This window comes from Typopeltis vanoorti, chromosome 5 (assembly GCF_054136105.1).
Source record: "Typopeltis vanoorti isolate ZY-2024b chromosome 5, IOZ_Tvanoo_1.0, whole genome shotgun sequence".
In the NCBI taxonomy this organism is placed as follows: domain Eukaryota; kingdom Metazoa; phylum Arthropoda; class Arachnida; order Uropygi; family Thelyphonidae; genus Typopeltis; species Typopeltis vanoorti.
The window spans coordinates 62479202-62499542 of record NC_143553.1 but is presented as its reverse complement, the minus strand read 5'-3'; the positions used below and the strand labels follow the sequence as shown (position 1 = coordinate 62499542).

Below are 20341 nucleotides of genomic sequence, written 5' to 3'. Positions count from 1 at the left end.
TTTGGTCTATGGAGTAAGGGTTCCCGATTATGTAAAATAAATAAACATTTTAATTTAATAATTTTTCGTTAAACATTTTAAAGCTTTTTCTATTTTGTTATTGATCAGATGCAATTTTCAAATGAACAGGTTTGGTCTTGGTTTATGCATCTTGGAGAAACATCACTGTTTCCTGAAAGTATACAAAAAATTAATTTTTTAAGAATCTCTTTAGTGAGTCGCGGAGGTGGAGATAATAAAGAGAGAGAATAAAAGTCATTCACATGGAAAGTAGATACACCGCATAGAGAATAAAAACTCGAAATCTAAAAGTAGAAAAAGCAGGAAAAGTAGTCTAGATATTTACTTCCAAGTAAAAACTCGAAGAGAACTAAAATTATTAGTATCCTCAAAGCTCGCTACGCAAATATACGATGCGAGTATCCAAAGTAAATTCCACAGATTACCCCAACTGGTTGGTTTTAAAACTAAAGTAAAGAAAGTAATATTAGTACCTCTTTCCGATTTCCATTTATTTTGCCATTTGTAAATATAAACACTGTACCGTAGCGTATTTACAACATCTAAATCCAGAAGACAGAATACTTTGAGGAAGCGGATATAGTCTTGGATGTTAATACCTGTGCAGGTATTTGAGGAAAAGAATCTGGCGGAGCATAACTTTGACAAGAGAACACGAGGTCTTTGTGTAGCTACAAAATATCATCATGGGATGAGGTTATGTCTGATGCAACATGTTGGTTATGCATGGCCAACTTTCTATTTCCAATGCTATTTTGAATCTCAGTGTTTCGTATGCGGTGCACTAGATCTTTTTCCCAGTAGTTTCTTTTAGTGAAATACTTCAGTAGATAATTTTGCACATGCAGCTCCAAAATACTGATCCAAATTTACATAAAATACGAAGGGTCATCAAAACTGGATTCAAGATAAATGGGGGAAAAAGATTGGACACTCAGTTCAATTTTATTGCAAACTAAATAACTATAATGAGATGACTTTTTTAAAGATAAATTAAGAATGTTAATTTGTTTAAATGTCCTAAAAAACTGTAAAATAATCAATTTTTTAGAAAAATTAATTTTTCTTTTTAAATATCTATTTTTTTTCTAAAATGTAAATAATATTCCTACACCATGTTTTGTTTAAGATATTTTTGATTCGATTATACCCGGATGGCGTATGCTTACATATTCTGTGACGAATTATGAGTATTTTAGAGACTATTTAATATGTAATGGGGAAGCAATTTTATGGAGAAAATCAAAAACGAGATGCACACAATGCATCAAGCAAATACTCTACGATAATTGGAGCTTTTTACAGCTCTATCTTGAAATTTCTACCTTTAGAACAGTCCATTTCAAGAAAACCTCTGCTCTTAGAACCACACAGAGTTGGATATCACGGTCGGGTTGCCTTACACAAGCCTTTAATCACTCCCGTCAACGCACATCGTTACGTCCAATGGGGGCAAAGATCAAAATCAGTGAACTATACTACAGTGGAGGGATGTGATATGGTCTGATGAATCCGCGTTCACACTTTTTTCTGCAAACGGACGAATACGTGTATGCGTCAGTCGAAGGAAGCTCACCAGCCGGAGTGTTAGTTTCCAACTGAGAAAGATTTTGGTCGTTCTGTAATAGTCTGGAGAGCATTTTCATCGTATGGTTTGGGTGCACTTGTTGTATTGGAAGGCAAGGTGAATGCTGCACGTTATCTTTCAATCATGTGATCACCTCCATGTTAGCACACTTTGATCCTACGCAGCCATCCACGTTTCAACAAGATAATGCTCCCATTCATCGAGCAAATGTGGTTGTCCAGTGATTTTCTAAATAACTGGCAGGTGTCCTGTCTGCCATGGGACATTTTGGAGCGAGCTCTCACGCAATGTTTCCCACTTCCAAATAGCAAAGGCGAATTGATCCAGTTTCTGTCGAAGGAATGGTGTAAAATTCTTCCTGTTGGGTTCGAAGCACTGACAGAGTCTCTTCCTTGATTTACGAAACAGCGGTCAGGTGTCCTGTCTGCCATGGCCATCCCTCTGCTAGAAGAACACTGCAGACCAACGCCATATTAATCGAAACGTGTCACTGTTTCTATTGTTTTGTCCATTACCTGTATTCATTCCAAATAAGAAAGGTTGTTCAATTTGCAGTATATTATTAGTACCTCAGATGTATGAAGAGGTGAGAAGAAATAAGCAAGTTATTAATGTTAGATCTGAAGACACCCATGTTGTACTCTTTCGGATAGACATAAGAAAGAAGGTTATCCAGAAGTACAGAGGGTAAGTTATTGTAAGTTAGCCGGTGTCATGCGGAAGTGGAGGGTTTTTTCCTGGAAACTCTGGTTTTTAATCCTTCAAAATAGGCAAATCGGATCTGTGAATATGCAGTTCTACAGGCATGAATACTTGCCCTTAGGGGATACAGCAGAGGAGTGATATGCCGGTGGGTTAATTCGTCCTAACCACTAATCAGGGGACTTTACCTGTCCTGAAGAACGAATGAGTTGAAGAAGAAGAAAACAAATGGAGACAAAATATTTGTGAATTTGGAGTTGGACTGCAAAGAGGTGTTGAAAACCTTTTGCTCTAATATTAACAGATTTAGAGGACAGTGGTAAAATTACTGATTGCAGTCTGACGAAGAGTAACCATGGAAATGTTGACACAAAATGCAAGCCGCAAAAAAGTGTGCGTGATAAAGAATAGAGTAAAAGATAAATGCATTGATTAATCTAATATTCTCCTCTTTTGGATTGAGCTTTAGAGATCTCTAATAAGCCACTCAAAATGTGATATATTCAATGATTACACGGATTTGGGATTTGTACAGAACTAATAACGATTCGAAAAGATAAAGTAATGTCTGTAGTGAAAGAGGAACCTAATTGCTTGCATGATGAGTACTCGATACTTGTGATATGCTTATGCATATCAAGAAATTCTAGAGATTAAAGTTATCCCAACAAAATAAGCATTGTTGTCTAGAAGTTTGGATATCATCAAAGGAAATGAGATGTGGAATAACTAGTGCTGATTTCTCTGCTGTTCCACTCGCCAAGAATCAGGAAATTTTGTCCAACTCTTGAATAACTCAGCATTAGTAACAATGACCCTTCCGTCAATCATTCCGGAAATAAAACTCATCTTTAAATAAACTTACTTTGTGTTTTTTTCATTCCTTACAACGGTCTTCGACATGAGTAGCCTCCCTAACCCGAGTTTTTTTTCCTTAATGTGAAAAAAAAAATCCGGATTATAAACTTGTTTAAAAGTTAATAAACAATCATGATAGCAGTTTGGACATAAATTCAGCATTAGTATTTTCTGAGTACTGCGCATGATCACAATTTCATCTAGTTGTTGATTTCACGCATGTTCTTTTAGTCGTCGAAGAAAGGGATTTTATCTGGTTCAAAGAGTCATATAAATCCAATCTGTAACATTGAATGTTCAATTTTTTTGTACAAAGCTCTTCTTTGTTAGGAATAATGGCCTTTTGCAGTAATTAGTCCATTACATAATTAACAAAAGCTGTTACAATAATTGCCACATAATCTCGCAATTCCATCATTAAATAGCCCAGTAAAGATTACTATCTGAAAAAATGTTCTACCTATTAGTAATCTACTTTACTCTGTAATTAGCACCGTGATTATTAGGGAATTATCTTGACTGAACTCCAAAAGTTAATTTATTTTTATGATACACAGTAAAAAAAATCCCAACTACAGACACAACATTTCAACATTTTGAAGTGTGCTACAATGCTAACTGAAACTTTTTCAGTTTTTGTCTTCTTGTGCTGCCATCTAGTGTGTACCACTGAAGGAAACATTAAAATCTTGTATTGATGTATACTGAAAAGTAATCGGGTTTTTACTCTGATATTATGCACAAATATCTTCTAGATATATGTTGCAATAATTTAATGTTGTATTGTAACATTAAATGGTGTATCGAACACTTAGACAGTCCGTAGCTAAACTTAACTCGCACTGCTATTGTTACTTGATGCCGTCCTGGTTGCCCAAGTAGTTAGCGTATCCAGTCTTCAGCTAAAAGGATGCGGGTTCGAATTCCGCCGTGGGCATGGATGTTTGTGATTGTCTGTGGAAAAACTAGTGGTGGTGGTCGGCGGTAGATGGCGTTCAGATCAGTTGGTGGAGACAGAGTTGTAGAACAACTGCCCTCCCTCGATGAGTCTTTAGACTCCCTGGAGGTGTCAGGTACTGATAATAATAATGTTAGTAAAAAGTGCTTACAGTAGTTAATGCTACAGTTATCCGTAAACGTTACAATCTTATTCCCGAAACTGTAAAACTTTTATGGTATAGATCGAGGACCAAACTGGTTGGCAAGTTAGCTTAAGGGAACATATTCAGAATAACTTTTTCGTTTGCGAAAATTATTCTAAATTTTCGTTTGTGTATGTGTCGTGTGGATACATATTTGGGGCTACTTAAACACGTTATTAAACCGATACAGGCATTCGCAAGTGGAGGGAGGCAGTCATTTGCAATGCCATGGTGGTCTGGAACCTAATGTGTTACATAACCGGAATATGCTTGTATAGTTATAATTGGAATAGTTTTGATTTAGTGTTAATGTTGAAGAATACATTCGAATATCGAGCGAGAAAAGAAGGAAGCGCCATCTATTAACAGAAACCGACACTATAATCAACAGAAGAGTTTTTATCATAACTACACAAATTTGAAGCAGAATTTTATTGCATGGTGATTAAAGAACAAACCACAAATGCCAGTGTTTGTAAAAGTTCTCAAAATTAGTAATAATTCGAATACTAAAATAAGAGGACTGTTACCTGCTTGATCTGAAATCCAGATACATTAAACGAACAGCTTTGTCCACCTGCATAGTTATAAAGAAATGATGCACTAAAAAAAAGTGGACCATGTGCATTTCTTCTTTAATTGTTAATTGAAACTAATAGTTAATGGAAAATAATTAATAGTTAATGGAAACTAAACACAAAACAAGAAAAATGTAATTCTCACAGAGAAGAATGGATGGCCAAGCCCGATGACTGCTTCCTCCCTTTGCTAGCTGATACTATGTAAGATTGGCCAGGATTATGCTAAAAAGAAACTCAAGCTATGGTGAAAGCGCACGTTTGTAAATTTCATGCATTATTGGATCATCTGCTCTGTTTTGATGTGTGACATATCTCTAATGCATTAGATCAGTTCATTCACTTTCAATTGAAAATTACTTAAAGATTTTTGTCGTCCAAGAGGAATTCAAATTCTGGATCTTAGCGGCTAAAAGGTGTTTTACCTACGCTACAGAAATGCTATTTCATGATTATTCATAAAAGAAGATAACAGGGAGACAGAAGACTGCATAGCCATTCGGAGTATGAAATGTAGATTTCAATATCCGCAAATGCAGCTAAAGTTGCAGCCGTGGTCTTTCCCTGATCTACTACTTGCAACGGCTAAAATGCTTCCATTTGAAATTTTTAAGTAATAGAACTAATTAAATAACTGCAAAAAATGTAGGAATGCGAATATGAAGAAAAATGGCGAATTTAAGATCTGTAATGCTAGCATAACAAACTATTAGATTCTAGTACTCGTGAATAAACAATTTTATTGAGTATTGCTTAGTGTCCGATGGTTTTAGAGAAATATATCCGTATACATTCAGACTACTTTTAACTCTTATTTGGGAAAAATAAAACTATGTTTAAAGTAAAACGTATTACCAACTTAAAACCTAAGTTTTTAGTAAAGTTTTTAGTAATTTTCGGAATGGCAAAAGATTTCACTGGAAGACGACACTAGCAAGTGTATCTTAATATCATTTTTAGACGATCAATTTCAAATAGCCCCTAGTAATACAATAAACCTACAAGCCTGTCTCCTCAAAGATTGCTTTCCCTCATGGCAGCTCTGTATGCCGGAAAACAACATTTAAAGGAGAGCAAAACATCCAATAATCGGGATCTATTATTTATCAGCTTTTAACTATTTAAATTTAACATGAAACGTCGCTTTCGTGTTACTAAAAAGATAAAGTGGCGTGGAGATAGTCCCTACGAGTCCCTATTTGTCTAACGATAAAGCAGATGCAGCAGCCGCAAACAGGCAGTTATCCTCGGTCCGATCACGAGAGGTACTGGTCTGCTTTTCTTCATCTCCGTATCCGACTTCTCATTCGCCTTCCTTCCATCACCTCAGACACCTGCCTGTTCACGATTTTCTTTGAGGAAAGAATCTCTAAGAAATCAGATAGCTGCCTTCGAAGTAGCGCAGCCCACTCCATCTGTTGCCTCCTCATTTACTACTGAACCATAGGATGATCTGCGACAGAAAGTATCGGTGATACCAGTGGAGTCGGCGATCAAACGAGGATTTCCTACGGACCTGTCAAGAGGTGAAGCATTTGGTTGGCCGATGTACTTAAAGACCAGGAAAAACTTGCACAATGCAAGCTGCGGATGTTATCAGGTGCGACGATGGTCGTTTGCCTTGAGAAAAATGTTGCTCACTTGTATGAGTAATCGTTACTCACGTATCTCACTTAACTAATTTAGCAGGTAGTATCGCTTATTTAACAGATATATTTGTCAGGTATTTTTTAAAGTATTTCTTTATCATCATTTTTCGCTGAGTTGGATTAAACAGAAATGCACCATGTAACTGAAGATGTGATTTTTCCTATGATGTTGATTTCACAAAAAAAAAAAACTAATTACTACAAATGTCACAATATTTTTATATACGTTGTTATCGTACACCCCACTAATAAAAGCACCGAATTTGCTCTTAAAGGAGCTCTTAATTTAGACAAAATATTTAAAAATTATAAGTTATTCATTGCGGACAGACAGAAACTGAACAGAGATGGTTTCCTCCCTCTGTGTGTGAGGAAATGTTACCAGTTACATATATCTGGTAACTTTTCTTTCTCTTTTTCCTTATCTGGTAATTTTTCTTTCTCTTTTTCCTTATCTGGTAACTTTTCTTTCTCTTTTTCCTTATCTGGTAACTTTTCTTTCTCTTTTTCCTTATCTGGTAACTTTTCTTTCTCTTTTTCCTTATCTGGTAACTTTTCTTTCTCTTTTTCCTTATCTGGTAACTTTTCTTTCTCTTCTTTCTGTTTTTAAAACAGCACCAAATGAAATTTATTATTATAGTTATCGATTAAAACAATGTGAATAAATTATATATATAACATGGGTTTACAAAAATGGCTTCAAAATACATTAAAATATGTACAGAATAAAAACCACATATAGAATTATTCAGCACTCGTAGAGTTATGCGCACTAGTTCTGTGCAACTCACAGAAGAATAAAATCATTCAATACCTCGAATGCCGATTGTGTTCTAGTATCGTTTAGACACGAGAATTTTGGCACAAAGATACACCTTATACCTAATGGGATCGACATTGTAATCTTATTGGATCTTTCTTAATCAAGCCATAGAATTGAATAGTGTTATGAAAGCGTAAGATGAGGACTACAAAATTATTTTATAGTCTCGAGAATATCTGCTAAAGGGCTTAAGCATAAACGATTTCAAGAAACTGTGTTTTGAAATGAATCAATCGTTACTGAAAGATATTGCCTATTTGGAATGAAACGGTCGTTGATAAATTTCAATCCGTTTACACTTTTAGTCAAGGGCGGTATAAAATTGTTAGAAAGTTTATTATTAACAAATATGAATATTAAAAAGTGTCGTGAAGATTTACTTGTCGGAATGTTCATCCAGGGAATCGGTTAAGTGATGTTCGTTGAAGTTCTCTAAACCATCCTTTGATTTAGACATAAAAATATTTAAAAAAAACTAACCGATGCATCCAGTAGTTATTTTAGTCCATAAGTACGTCAAATTGTATAATAATAATAATAATAAGATTTCATTAATTAAATCTTTTTTGGAACATTACGCCAAGTATCTCTTAAAAGCAGTTAATCATTAAGGTTGAAACTAAGTCTTGTAATAAAATTTGACGTCCTCTCCTTAACTGAAGAATTCATCTTAGAATGAATATTCAAATAACAATGATATTTTTATATTATCGTAACTCTATGGAATTCGTATCTGTCTAGAATTCAAATTTAATCAAAGTAAGCTTCTCCTTAATAGATATTTCTGTTTTAAACGATTCAGTTTAAGAGTCTAGGAAGTAACGTGTTGTATAAAAATAGAAAAGCATCCACAGAGAATAACATATACTCTGTCATGATATTTGAAATATTAGTATGATATCTTATGGGAATGATATATTTAGAATAATGTTTAAAATCATTATTCTAAATGCAGATTTGTTGGTTTGTTAGAATCAATTGGATTTCTACAGAATGACGAATTATCATCTTTTTATCTGAAAAGTACTTTTCAGTTTATTGATGGATGCAAAATATAAAAAATGAATACAACGGATTTCGCTTCAATATCATTTTCATGGTATCAAGAAATTATATTTCTCTCAAAATCTGCCCGTATTTTGCATTCATATCACCGTCGATTAGAACTATATCCGAGATGGTAAAATATTTCTCATTCTTTACGCGTTTCTCCATTATTTATTCTCTTAGTGTCGAATTATAAGAGACATTATCGTAATGTGTAAAATGTGGTTATGTTTCATATCAAATATAAATAAAATCTGCCCAGTGAAAGTGCAATACGTGTGCCATAACCTATAGCCGAAACAAATTTAATAAGTGCTTAGACACTAAATTAACGCAACTAAAATTGTAAAAAAACAACTAAAAACAAGTTTTGAAATAATTTGTATTTCAAATTTTCCACCCATGATAATGTATGATTTTTTGTCTTAAAGGTCGCCTACCAGTTACATATTCATATGCAAAGGTTTGAATCGCATTTGAGGTATTGGTGTTTGTAAAATCTCTTTCAAATGCATATAACGTCTTTAGATTATAACGCTCGCTTGAATCAAAAAAAGAATAAAATAAATTGTAATCGGTATGACTACACGTGTACATAACTACAGTTTATGTGAAATCCATTATCATTCAAAGTTATCTAAGAAAGCTAATGTTTAATGAACTCACTATTTTAAAGCGTTATTTACAAAGTTCTCGTAGCGAATTTTTTCAAAAGCCTCTTCATTTTTTTTCATATAAGCACATGCAAAAAATGACTTCCGCTGTTGAATAAATCTTGGGACACGACATATCACATTGGAAGATGTATGGATGTCATATGAAGTACGATAGCGTCCGAGATTTAGCTTGAAATTATCTTCAAAAAGACCATCACAGAACCCACAGTGAGGTCTTTTACTTTCTTTCACTTTTCAGTTAATAGCATTGCTATTTTTTCGCCTTTTCTTTTATTTTCTGGGAATTAATAAGATCATTATCGTCATAGTCTGTAATTTACTTTTTTTTTTGGAAACAGTTTTGCAAAGAAGTTTTATCGCTTTTGCATGTTCAAGTTTACAATAAAACTATTTGAGAAAAAAATGAAGATATATCAGTAATTAAGGAGTTGATTATTAGTAATGAGTAATCGACAGCATTATGTTCACAGATATCTAAATTTTGTTTGCATTGCGTTTGTATTTTTTAAAAAATAACCATTATTTTATTTATAAATAATTAATTACCTTTTAAAGACGCGCGCACGCACACACACCGATATTTAATTCTCCCACTTTAATGCAAGGAATATGCAAGCACAAGTTTCATAAAAACTGAAGCATATTATTTAGTTTATTATAATACAAAACCTATAATAATAATAATAATAATAATTAGTATTCAAATTCGTCTGAAATAAAGCAATCCATGATCATTATCTAAAGGGAAAGTTGAAGCTATCAGGAAAAAGACACATTTTACTCCTCTTAGATAACTGCTGCTCGATAACATTCATTTAATATAAACATACATGTAATACGGCGAAGAATAAAAACTTCAGTAATGACAACAAATGCCGATTAGACAGAGATGAAACAGTAGACTATCTGATCTATGCTTGCAGAATTAGAAAATTTGTAGAGTTGTTATCTCATACTCGTTAATTAACTGTACAGACTTGAAGCAAAACAATTATAGATTGGGATTCTTCTCCCGGAAACTCTGGTTTAAAATTCGGAAACTCAGAAATATTGACCTTTGAGGTTACACGATTTCAGAGACAACAGCAGGAGTGTTATAGTTTGGGAACACGCCATGGCTGTATAGTTTACTGCCGCATACTCTCGTTCCCAATAATCTGAAAATCATTGTTCACTATGACTGAACAGTGGGACGTGTCACAGATTTCCAAAAAAAAAAAAAAATGTAAGGGCTAAAGAACTTCGACTCTCCCCTTAGAAAATGGTATTAGAGTATTTGTTATTATTTTTAGAATACGCAATGCTATACAACATAAATAATTTTAGTGGGTGTGAAATATGAGATAATTGAACGAATTAACAAATAGCAAAAAAAAAAATATTTCAGTCATATTTATTGCATTTTATTGATTCTCAAAGAAAAATAGAAAAATTTATATAAAAAATAAATTATTAGTCTTATTTGACGTGGTATTCTTACATCAGGAATTGGTGGTTTTTGTTCAGTATCAACTCTTTCTGGAACCTGTTCTCCTTGACATATCTGAAAGTATTAAACAAATTAGGAAACATAACGGAAAAATTACTCTAATGATCAGAGAGAATGATTAAAAAGGTTAAAAAGGGGATTTTGCGATAATCATATAGTGCAGTCCTTATCGGCAATGTCCTTCTGTTCGAATTCCATCTATGACACCAAAAACCTTCTTATAGGCTTTTCAACTGAAGATAAATTAGCCAGTCTCACACCGAGGTTGTAGTATTTTCTCTTCCCGAAAACTCGTTTTTTTTCATCCTTCAAAACAGGCAAACCTGCCAGAATATATGTAGTTAACATACTCGATTGTCCCACAACATACAAATCACGAATCTTGGGCCATTTTTTGGGTGGTGTATTGTAAATAGTTTAATTTATTGTCATTTGTAACACATACTTTTCTTGCTTTTGTTCATCTAGACGGTCTGCTTGTTTAGCAAAATGAAAAACAACATTTTCGATCAGAAAAAACCTGATACCTTTATATAAGACCTGATAATAACTCACCTTTAATTGAACAGCCCTTATAAAGGTTCTCGCTTCCTAGATGGGATTCTAACTGAGATCTTTCATTCCATAAGCACCTTTGATACCGATTGAAGAATTTAATATGTAGTTTAAGCATTTAGAACAATGCAGCCTAATATCCTGAGACAGGTTTCAATACCACCTTCTGTATTCCACGATATTACGTTAAAATATTTCTAGCAAAAGTTATTCGGTAATCAGTAATCAATTAGCACTATTATATCAGTACTATTAATTAAAAGTTAGGTTACCTATATCAGTACTATTAAAATGAATTACTCTAATATGAACAACAACAATACTAATAATTGTTGTTAAGATAAAAGAATTTATATGAGCAACAACAACAAGTATCGTTATTACTGTTAATAAGAGAGGTCGGAACTCATCTAGGAAGGTCACATACGACTACACGCACCATCTGTCATATTTCTTCTTGAATTCATTCGCACTACTTGCACACACAACATCCAATGGCAATCCATTCCACCCACTTTATTGAAGCAAAATCTAGATGATCTCATCCCCATCTTGACGGCATTCATATCCATTTGAAAGAAATTAACCATGAGGATATTTACGCAATCTCTCTAGTTCATTGCAATTGAGTAATGCACATTTTATTTCTTAGAAATGAAAGGGGCTTAGGATCATTATTTTCTCTTTCTTTAAGCGTGTTTAATCATTTTTTAGGAAAGCAGTAGAAGCACAGATGCCACTACAGTTGAGTATCGACGATAGATCTATCAATAAGTGATTGATAGATCTAGAGAAAACTAGAGACACGTGACTAGAGAAAATTCAGTTCTCTCTCTCTCTCTCTCTCTCTCTCTCTCTCTCTCTCTCTCTCTCTCTCTCTCTCTCTCTCTCTCTCTCTCTCTAAACCTCTTCCTAAACACTTGTTTAAGAAAGACTACGTAAGAAGCAAGACCATATTCAGAAATCCAAGAAGAATCATTGAGTAGGCCAAGAAGCTTCGTTGTGAAATTGGCTGTTGGTAGATTTATTGTTGAATGAAGGATGAGGATATTTACGTCAGTGATAGTGATTTCAGTAATATCTGCAAGAAGTAAGAGTAATAACTGACAGAGGGAAAGAAAAAGTATGAATTGCTCATTCGTTATACTAACAAACAATATGAACTATCTGAAACTTCTATGAAAACCAGTAACTCGATCCTTCAATAAAACAAAGGTAAAGTGCGTGCCCTATCATATGTGGTAGAAGGGCGAAGAATGGGTAGGATCATTAATAATAACAAATGTTTCAGCATCTCTACCAAAAAAAAAAAAAAAAGTTGGAATTAAGCATATGCAAGTCGCGTTCGATTCAAGGTCACGGCAGAATGCTTTTTCCCCTGCATGAGATTGAAAATGAGCTTCCACATGATAGCCAAACTGTAAAAACACTTGTTGAAAGTTGGCAAAGTTTCCTAAATTGGACATAAAATACAGGATAAGGTTAGCCTGGCTATTTCCAGTTTTTCACATTTCACATTGCTTTTTACCTCTTTCCATGATAATGGAAAGAGGTAAAAAGCAATAAAACTTATACGTGGTTCGATGTATAACGGTAGAAATGCGTATAATTTCTCTTTAGAGGTCATCATAATTTCTATGGGAAAAAAATGCAAATATGATCTCTGTCACCTCGTTCAAAGGGAGTTATTCACCTTATTCCTCTCTCTCTCTCTCTCTCTCTCTCTCTCTCTCTCTCTCTCTCTCTCTCTCTCTCTCTCTCTCTCTCTCTCTCTTTTACGATTTAATTAAAGGAAATACACATGAAGTTCAAAGGAAGATATTAACAAAACGCATTTCATTCGGAAGCTATAAGTCACAAAGCTTCTCAAGGAAGTGAATACCGAATACAGCTCATTCTGAGTTATTAGGTTTCTATATGAGTGATTCATATGATCATCACCATTTGGCTAATTCAGAAATTAATTAAACCATTTGGGGAAAATACGTATTCTTGATAAATGATTCCGCATTTTCACCGATTCCTAAATATTAAATTAAAAAAATCTCTCGAAAATATCTCAAACTGAGACTTCGATGAACAGGAATCTCCTTGCACTCCAAATGTTTGTTTGTTTGTTTTTTCGATGAAAGAATATCGTTTTCTATGGAGTGAAACTGAACTACGTTTATCATAATTATATCATTTACAGAAAGAAACATTAATATTATGATTAATTTTTCTAAAAATTAAAATACTTTTAAATATAATTATAAAACATCCAGCTGAAACGCCTGATCGTCTGTAGACATGGCTGTTACTTACTCCAAATAGACCCATCCTCCTGTCAGCACACTGAAGTCCACTTCTACAATGACAGAGTTCTCTGAAGGTTCCATCTGAATTAGTTGCGGGATTCTTGTAGCACATAGCCCCTTTGCAAAGAAAGAAAAAAAAATGTGACATTCATTTTTCTTTAACATAACATTACAAAATTTTCTTTGATGGGTGCGCATTTGTAATATTTTCTTAATGGGGTATTCAGGTGAATTGAAATAGATCGTTTCTTACTTCAAGTCAAGTTGTGTGAGGAGATCTACAGTGTATTACAAAAATCTTTAAAGAGCGATCATTAAGAATAAATTTATCACCACTATCATACACTGTTGTCCAAAAGCTAAGGACAAACAACATTTTTACTTGTATATGAAAGGATTTTCATAACTACAGCCAAATGTGGACGCAGATTTATTGCAAGCATACTAATAAATTATATTACACAAAACTGTTATACATTTCGGATAAATTAAATTGCAATACCATTTCGGCAAACGTTTATAAATTTCAAATGAGCGTAGTTAAGGAATTAATGTACAGTGCTTACAGAAAACTATGCTGAGAGAATTTTCAGTATGGAATATGTCCACCTCGAACTGCGATGCAGCTCTTGCAACGTCGTACCATGCTTAGGAACAAGTGTTTCCGGAGTTCTTGGGGCAAACTGGCCAACTTCTCCATCAGAATAAGGATAACATCTTGTTTGTTCTCTGGAGGGGAATTTCGAAATAGCAAAGCATCTTCCTATTGGGTTCGATTAACATCCTCGCTCTCCATGAGTATCTCCGCTGTTCAAGTGCCATGTCGTGTTTCACTGTCATCTACAATCATCAATCCATTGCCTACAGCACCACCGAACAATTGAACATGACGTTGGAGAACTTCATTGCGATACTATAGCTTGGTGCGTCCATTAAGCATAATGCCTCTTCACACAATGATTCCAGAATTGTGCATCTATCCTTTCAAGAACATTCTCGCGAAAGCAATACCATTTTCACTCTGATCAGGTGTCGTCTAGAATCGGAGAAAAGACTAAATCAACTCTCATGCGTAAAGAGTGCAGTAGCCCATTGATATCTTGTCCAGTTTTCATGAACACGTACTCCACGATAAACTGTGAATAAAGAGATGCAGCTTACAGGCTTACTTGTCACACACATCTTACCACAGTTGCTCGAAATACCGTACCTGTGCTTGAATGGAGCCGACGTGCAAGCTGACTTGTTGTGGTAAGTCGATTACGTTTTGCTGTTATAACCAAAACTCTGTCTTCATGCTCTGTAGTAGAAAAGGTAAGAAAAAAGGCGACGTCTTAGTAATCTGGAATACACTCCATTGGTCTTAAATGCTTCTATCCAGAGACTGGATAGAAGGCTATGTGAGATTCCAAACTTTCTGACAACATCAGTAATTCTGCAGCCTTCTTCAAGCTCTCCAAACATTTTTCACCGCGTAAAATCATTTACATGTTTTCTTTGAGACATTACAAGATATCGAAGTTTGCAACTTTATTCCTTCACAAAGAGGGCTTTGTTCAATGCAAATCGTTTAGCGCAGCCTTTTTATCCGCAATGGATAAAAAAAATTTATCCCAATGGATAAGTTTTTATCCATTGGGGTGCTTCCACGTGACCTCTTTGCGTGCGATTCGAAAATTTAAATGTACACTCTCTTTCTACTCGACATTGTCAGTTATACTAATTATAAATACAAATTGCCACAAGCTGATTCGTCTGAATTTTCAGTTGTAATATTAAGAAATAGTGTTTGCTCTTAGGTTTTGGACAGCAGAATACATACGCGTTGTTTTTTTTCCTAGCCTAAATATGTATACTATACCTTTGACCCATTTCCGGTCATGATTATCCGCTCTCTTTGAGTAAACTTCCATTTACACTTCAACTATCTCAAATGATGTCGCCAAAGCCCTTGAACCATGATATGGCGCATGATCTCATGGGTATTCAGATTTGTAGAAACCCAATATACTCGTCTGTATAACAGCGTTCGGAGTTTCATTTCTCCGGGCATTACGACAAGTGGCGGGGGATTGGATTCCAGTCCAAGACAGGAGAAGGAACCCCATAATATCTCCATTGCCTAAGATATACAACAATCTAATCTAGTAAATAACGATGTTCTGGTAATCCTCATATGTATACACGTCTATCAGCTTTGTAAATGAGTATCGTATCGGGACTGATTTTCCGTACATGTTTTGAAGTCTACTATCCAATCACAGCGAGGTCTGAAGCACACAAGTATTGTCGTGGATAATATTTGGAAAGTACTTAACAGCCCTTCTACAGAAATTAAAAGATATGAAGTTTAACTTGTAACCTTTTCGTTCAAACCTTTACAGCTCTGAATACTGAATTATTGGTTCGTTGGGAGAATCTTCTGCTTCAGCAAGTGAGGATCGCTCAGTAGTCTCCTATCTCTTTAGTATTTTATTTTCAATCAGTCATGTAGGTTTCTTGTATGATTTTGAAATGTTCGAGGTCAACTATGATTGAATTCCTTAAATTTTCATTTTTTAAGAAATTTAATCATGTTGACCTCGAACATTATCCATGTGCGTCTTCAGTCGTAATAATAGTCGACCATTATGATCGCTTATACTATTATTTGCTGGAACTTCGTTAGCTCTAAATTCAACTACAGTTACTTAGCGACCATCCCCTGTCTTTAATCTTTGATTTTAATTATCACTTCTTCTTCTTCTTTCACAATGCCTTATTCCATGTTAAACGGGGTCGACGCACCGATCTTTAACCTTCCTCTTCCAAGTTTTCCGGTCCAGGGCGTCCTTCCGACTCTATCCTTTCTCCCTAAGATCCTCTGTCACCGTATCCCTCCACTGAGCTTGGGCCTGCCTCTTTTCCTCCTTCCCTCCAAGTCCATATACTCCACTCGTTTACCAACATACTCCTCACCGTTCCTCTCTACATGTCCAAACCACCTCAGCCTACTTTCTTGTATCTTCTTGCCAATTGGTCCCACTTTAACCGTCCCGCTGATGTAGTCATTCCTTATCCTGTCCTTCTTTGTCACAACACTTTAATTATCACTATTAGGCAATAATCGAAAAAAAAATGAGGGAAGTTCGGACACTTTTTGCAACACTGTTTACATTCTGTATGGATGGATGGTACAGGGTTTCAATATGTTTTATATTAAGCAATTATAATCATTTGGTTAGACATTTCATAAGAAATCCCGTGTCAAGATTTTATTAGTTCGGACAAGACTGTACTTCATCCATTTTCATCTAATGATTTACATGCAAAAATAATAAAAGAAAAAAAGTTTTGTTTCATTTTGTTTAGTTTTTCGTTGAGAGCCACAACACACTCATACACACAAACACGGTCTAAGATCTACGAAAGACCACGTTTCAAGGAATCCTGAGCTGTTCTTGGCTATTTCCATTATATTAAAACACGGATAATGACACAGTCTATGTTTGCAGTTAATCTAATGCCACAAAATACATTGAATACCAAAATACAATAAAGTGCAGCAGTCTTCATACATTTCCCATTTTTACACACTTGATATTTTCGAACAATAATAATATTATTTAAATACGTACGTTGGTAATTTCTTCTATTTATGAATTAATCTTAACATACGATTAAGAATAAAGTTATATAGTTCTAAAAAAAGTGGAATTTCAAATAATTAGATGTAATTAAATTCTAACAAAAAAGAGCAAATTACTGTAGTTGATGACCTTTTGCATGAAATGAGGTAAATTCTCCGACGTTTAATAGAATTAAATATATAATTCAAATTGAAAGGCATTAAAACAAAGAGAAGCGTCTTACCTTCGCCTGGCATTGCAACGCACTTTCCATCGGCAGGAGGATATCTCATGCAACACTGATCCGATGAACATTCAGAATTCGAAGTACAACCGTACCCAAAGTAAGGACACTGATATTTGAAAATATACGAAAACAAATAATGTACTTAGGGTATAAAAACGTAGAATGTTTGGAAATAATAAGGTACACTAGCTGATCAAAATACCCCGCCATTCCTTCGCAGCAGTAGATGTGATTATACACATCACACCCACGGTCCATTATAAAAGAAAGTAATATATATATATATATATATATATATATATATATATATATATATATATATATATATATATATATATATATATAGTATATATATGTATATATATATATATATATATATATATATATATAACCCTGTCATGCAATCATCTGGATATCTTTGAAATATCAGCCCTGCTGTAACTGCCTCGATCAACTGTAATGGTGTCATCGAGGAGCGGAAATCGGAGCAATAACAGCACAATGGCGACCTTATCGGCAACTTTATGGCAACCGTTTGGTGAAGGCCCATTCTTGTATCCACATGACAATGACCCCGTTCACGAAGCGAGGTCTACGCAGGAATAATTTATTGATATGGTTATGAAGAACTTAAGTATCCTGCACAGATCCCTGATCTCAACCCAACAAACACTTATGGGATGAATTAGAAAGTCCATTGCGAGCCAAGCCGAATCTCTCGGAATTACCACAGCAATGTACCAAATCTAATGGAAAGTTTTCAATCTTCTGGGGCTCCATTATATGGAGTTAGTCCATTCTTTGCTGCTATATTAATGCCTTTCATATCAGAGTTAGAGTTTGGATAAGCTGGTGTCTGGATATCTTTGATCAGATAGTCTATCTGAGTGTGCTCGTATCTTTGAAATATTTATTTTACATTTGTAAATATTTCATATTTAAATTATAATGAAAGATTTACCAGGAAGGCTGGAGATCTTCGGACGATTGATGATGAAGATTTGTGAGTGTGTAGGCACCAGGCGAACGAGCATACGAGGGAACACAAAATGCTGAATTTAGTTTTCATAACAATTCGGAATGGGATAGTCACAGTAAAGCATAAGGATAATTCTAAGTCCCTCTCTCTCTCTATGTTCACTGGGCATCTACAGATGCCGTATGGTCACTCCGATGCTCGGTGATGTGCCACACCAGGCTTCGCCATGTAGTCCTGTTGTTTGCCTTTCTGGCAGCCTCAACTCTCTGAAGATCAGTCACTCCACAGACGCCATCCATCCATCTCATTGATGGTCTACGCCCCTGCCTCTTTTTCCAGGAACTTTACCTTCTAAGTCCTGCTACGCTTTATATAGAGAAAGGTCAAAAACGTCTTCGGAAGAAAAATAAATTTTTGGCATTGGTTAGTTCTTTTTGTCCAAAAGTTGTATTTGATATTTAAAGATCACATAATTATTGGATGGGGGGGGGGGGGGAACAGTGTGAGAATCTTTTTAGAATCTGATTATTTTACCGCCTGCACTTTTTCTTTTATATGATAACTTAAAACTTGCATTCTCATACTGATTTTATAAATGCATTTTATCAATTATTCGCCAAAATAACTTTACAACAAAGGAATGTTTTACTCACCGTGTTCACTATTAGAAACGCAAAGAGAGTACTCACTAAACTGTTCATGATTTTATGACCTACAAGCACACAGGGAAAATACATAAAATGTGAAATTACAGTTTTAAATGCCTAATAGATATGCAAACACACTTTAAAGACTTTGATTGTTTAAATAAAGGCTTAAAATAAACTTAGAAAAGCATTTAAATGAATTACAGTTTAAAACACGACATCGAAAGCAGCGTAAGTAGTACATTCACTGATATACACGAATAATTTACACATGTATGTTATGGATGCGACAAGAACGACTAACTACTAGACACGTCGTCAAGTCGAATTTGATACCTTAGTATGGTTTATATTGACAATATTTCAAGAATAACGCAAGCGAAGACAAAGAATTTCTAGGAAAGATATTATTTAGTGGAAATATCCATACGATTTCTCCAAGTCGGTGTCAGTTATGTATTCTCGAAAGTCATTTTTGTTTCTCGAATATCATGGTACAACATAAATGTAATTTCTAAATTCGATGCTTTAAAATAAGAACAAAAAATAATAAATTGGAGTCAGTTGTTTTTCTTTCATTCGCATTTTAAACTTAAATCATAATTTTAGAGTTCGTTTCTTAATTTCGAAAAAATTTTTAACTTTTTTAAGATAATAATAATTACCAAGTAGAAGTAACTACGTCTAATGTGCAACAAAGGTAAGATTTAATTGGCTACAATTAATCAGAAGTTTATACTAAAAATTAAAACAGAATGGCCGTAACGTATAAGCGTATAAATATCTAAGGGAAAGTATGTTTAATATGGTGTATTTATTGCACATTACAGTAATCATCCTTGTATTCGTTTCTAGTTAAGATTTGAATAACTTTATTCTGAGTCGAAACTAGAGGTTTCAATTTAGCGATAGATTGTATTCCAACTTAAAACACCATGTTATTGTAGTGTAGTTTGAATCCATGAAGAATATAATATTTTTAACACTTTTAAGTTTAAGAATCTGTTAGGTAGTAAAGTCGGTTTAACATAATCTTCACTTTATTTACAGAATCGGTGACGTGCGTTTCCAACTTAAATTACAATCAATTTTTAATTCCAAATAATTTATTACATTGAATTTTTTTCCATTTCCACACAGTTACAGTTTGAATTTGTTCTACAATTATGTAAGAATGATTGTGCTGTGAAGTTCATTTTACTTGTATTTCGCAAGATAAACTTTACATACGGTGTATTTAGTTTTGGGGACATTTATTTGATTGTTACTTTTAAAAGATAGCATTCACTATAGTTTGCATCGGTTAGGCTGTGTCCGTAGAGAAACTTAGGACCGTATTATTATGTGCAAAAGCGTTTATTTTACAGTTCGATTTAAGATTGCTGAAGTCATTGATGTAAAAATGTACAAAATAAAATTGATCCTTAGACTGAT

The 20341-nt window shown here is 34.3% G+C and overlaps 1 protein-coding gene across 1 annotated transcript; it reads right to left on the bottom strand.

Annotated features, from left to right (window-relative positions):
• Positions 1-6737: 6737 nt before the first annotated feature.
• LOC150106471 (uncharacterized) lies at positions 6738-19219 on the bottom strand. The gene is made up of 5 exons (XM_090393145.1): positions 18914-19219; positions 17279-17387; positions 13434-13543; positions 10566-10628; positions 6738-7138 (listed from the first exon to the last, which is right to left on the bottom strand). Exons 1-5 carry the CDS (start codon positions 18995-18997, stop codon positions 6917-6919), a joined length of 588 nt encoding a protein of 195 aa, XP_090249271.1. The 5' UTR covers positions 18998-19219; the 3' UTR covers positions 6738-6916.
• Positions 19220-20341: the final 1122 nt, after the last annotated feature.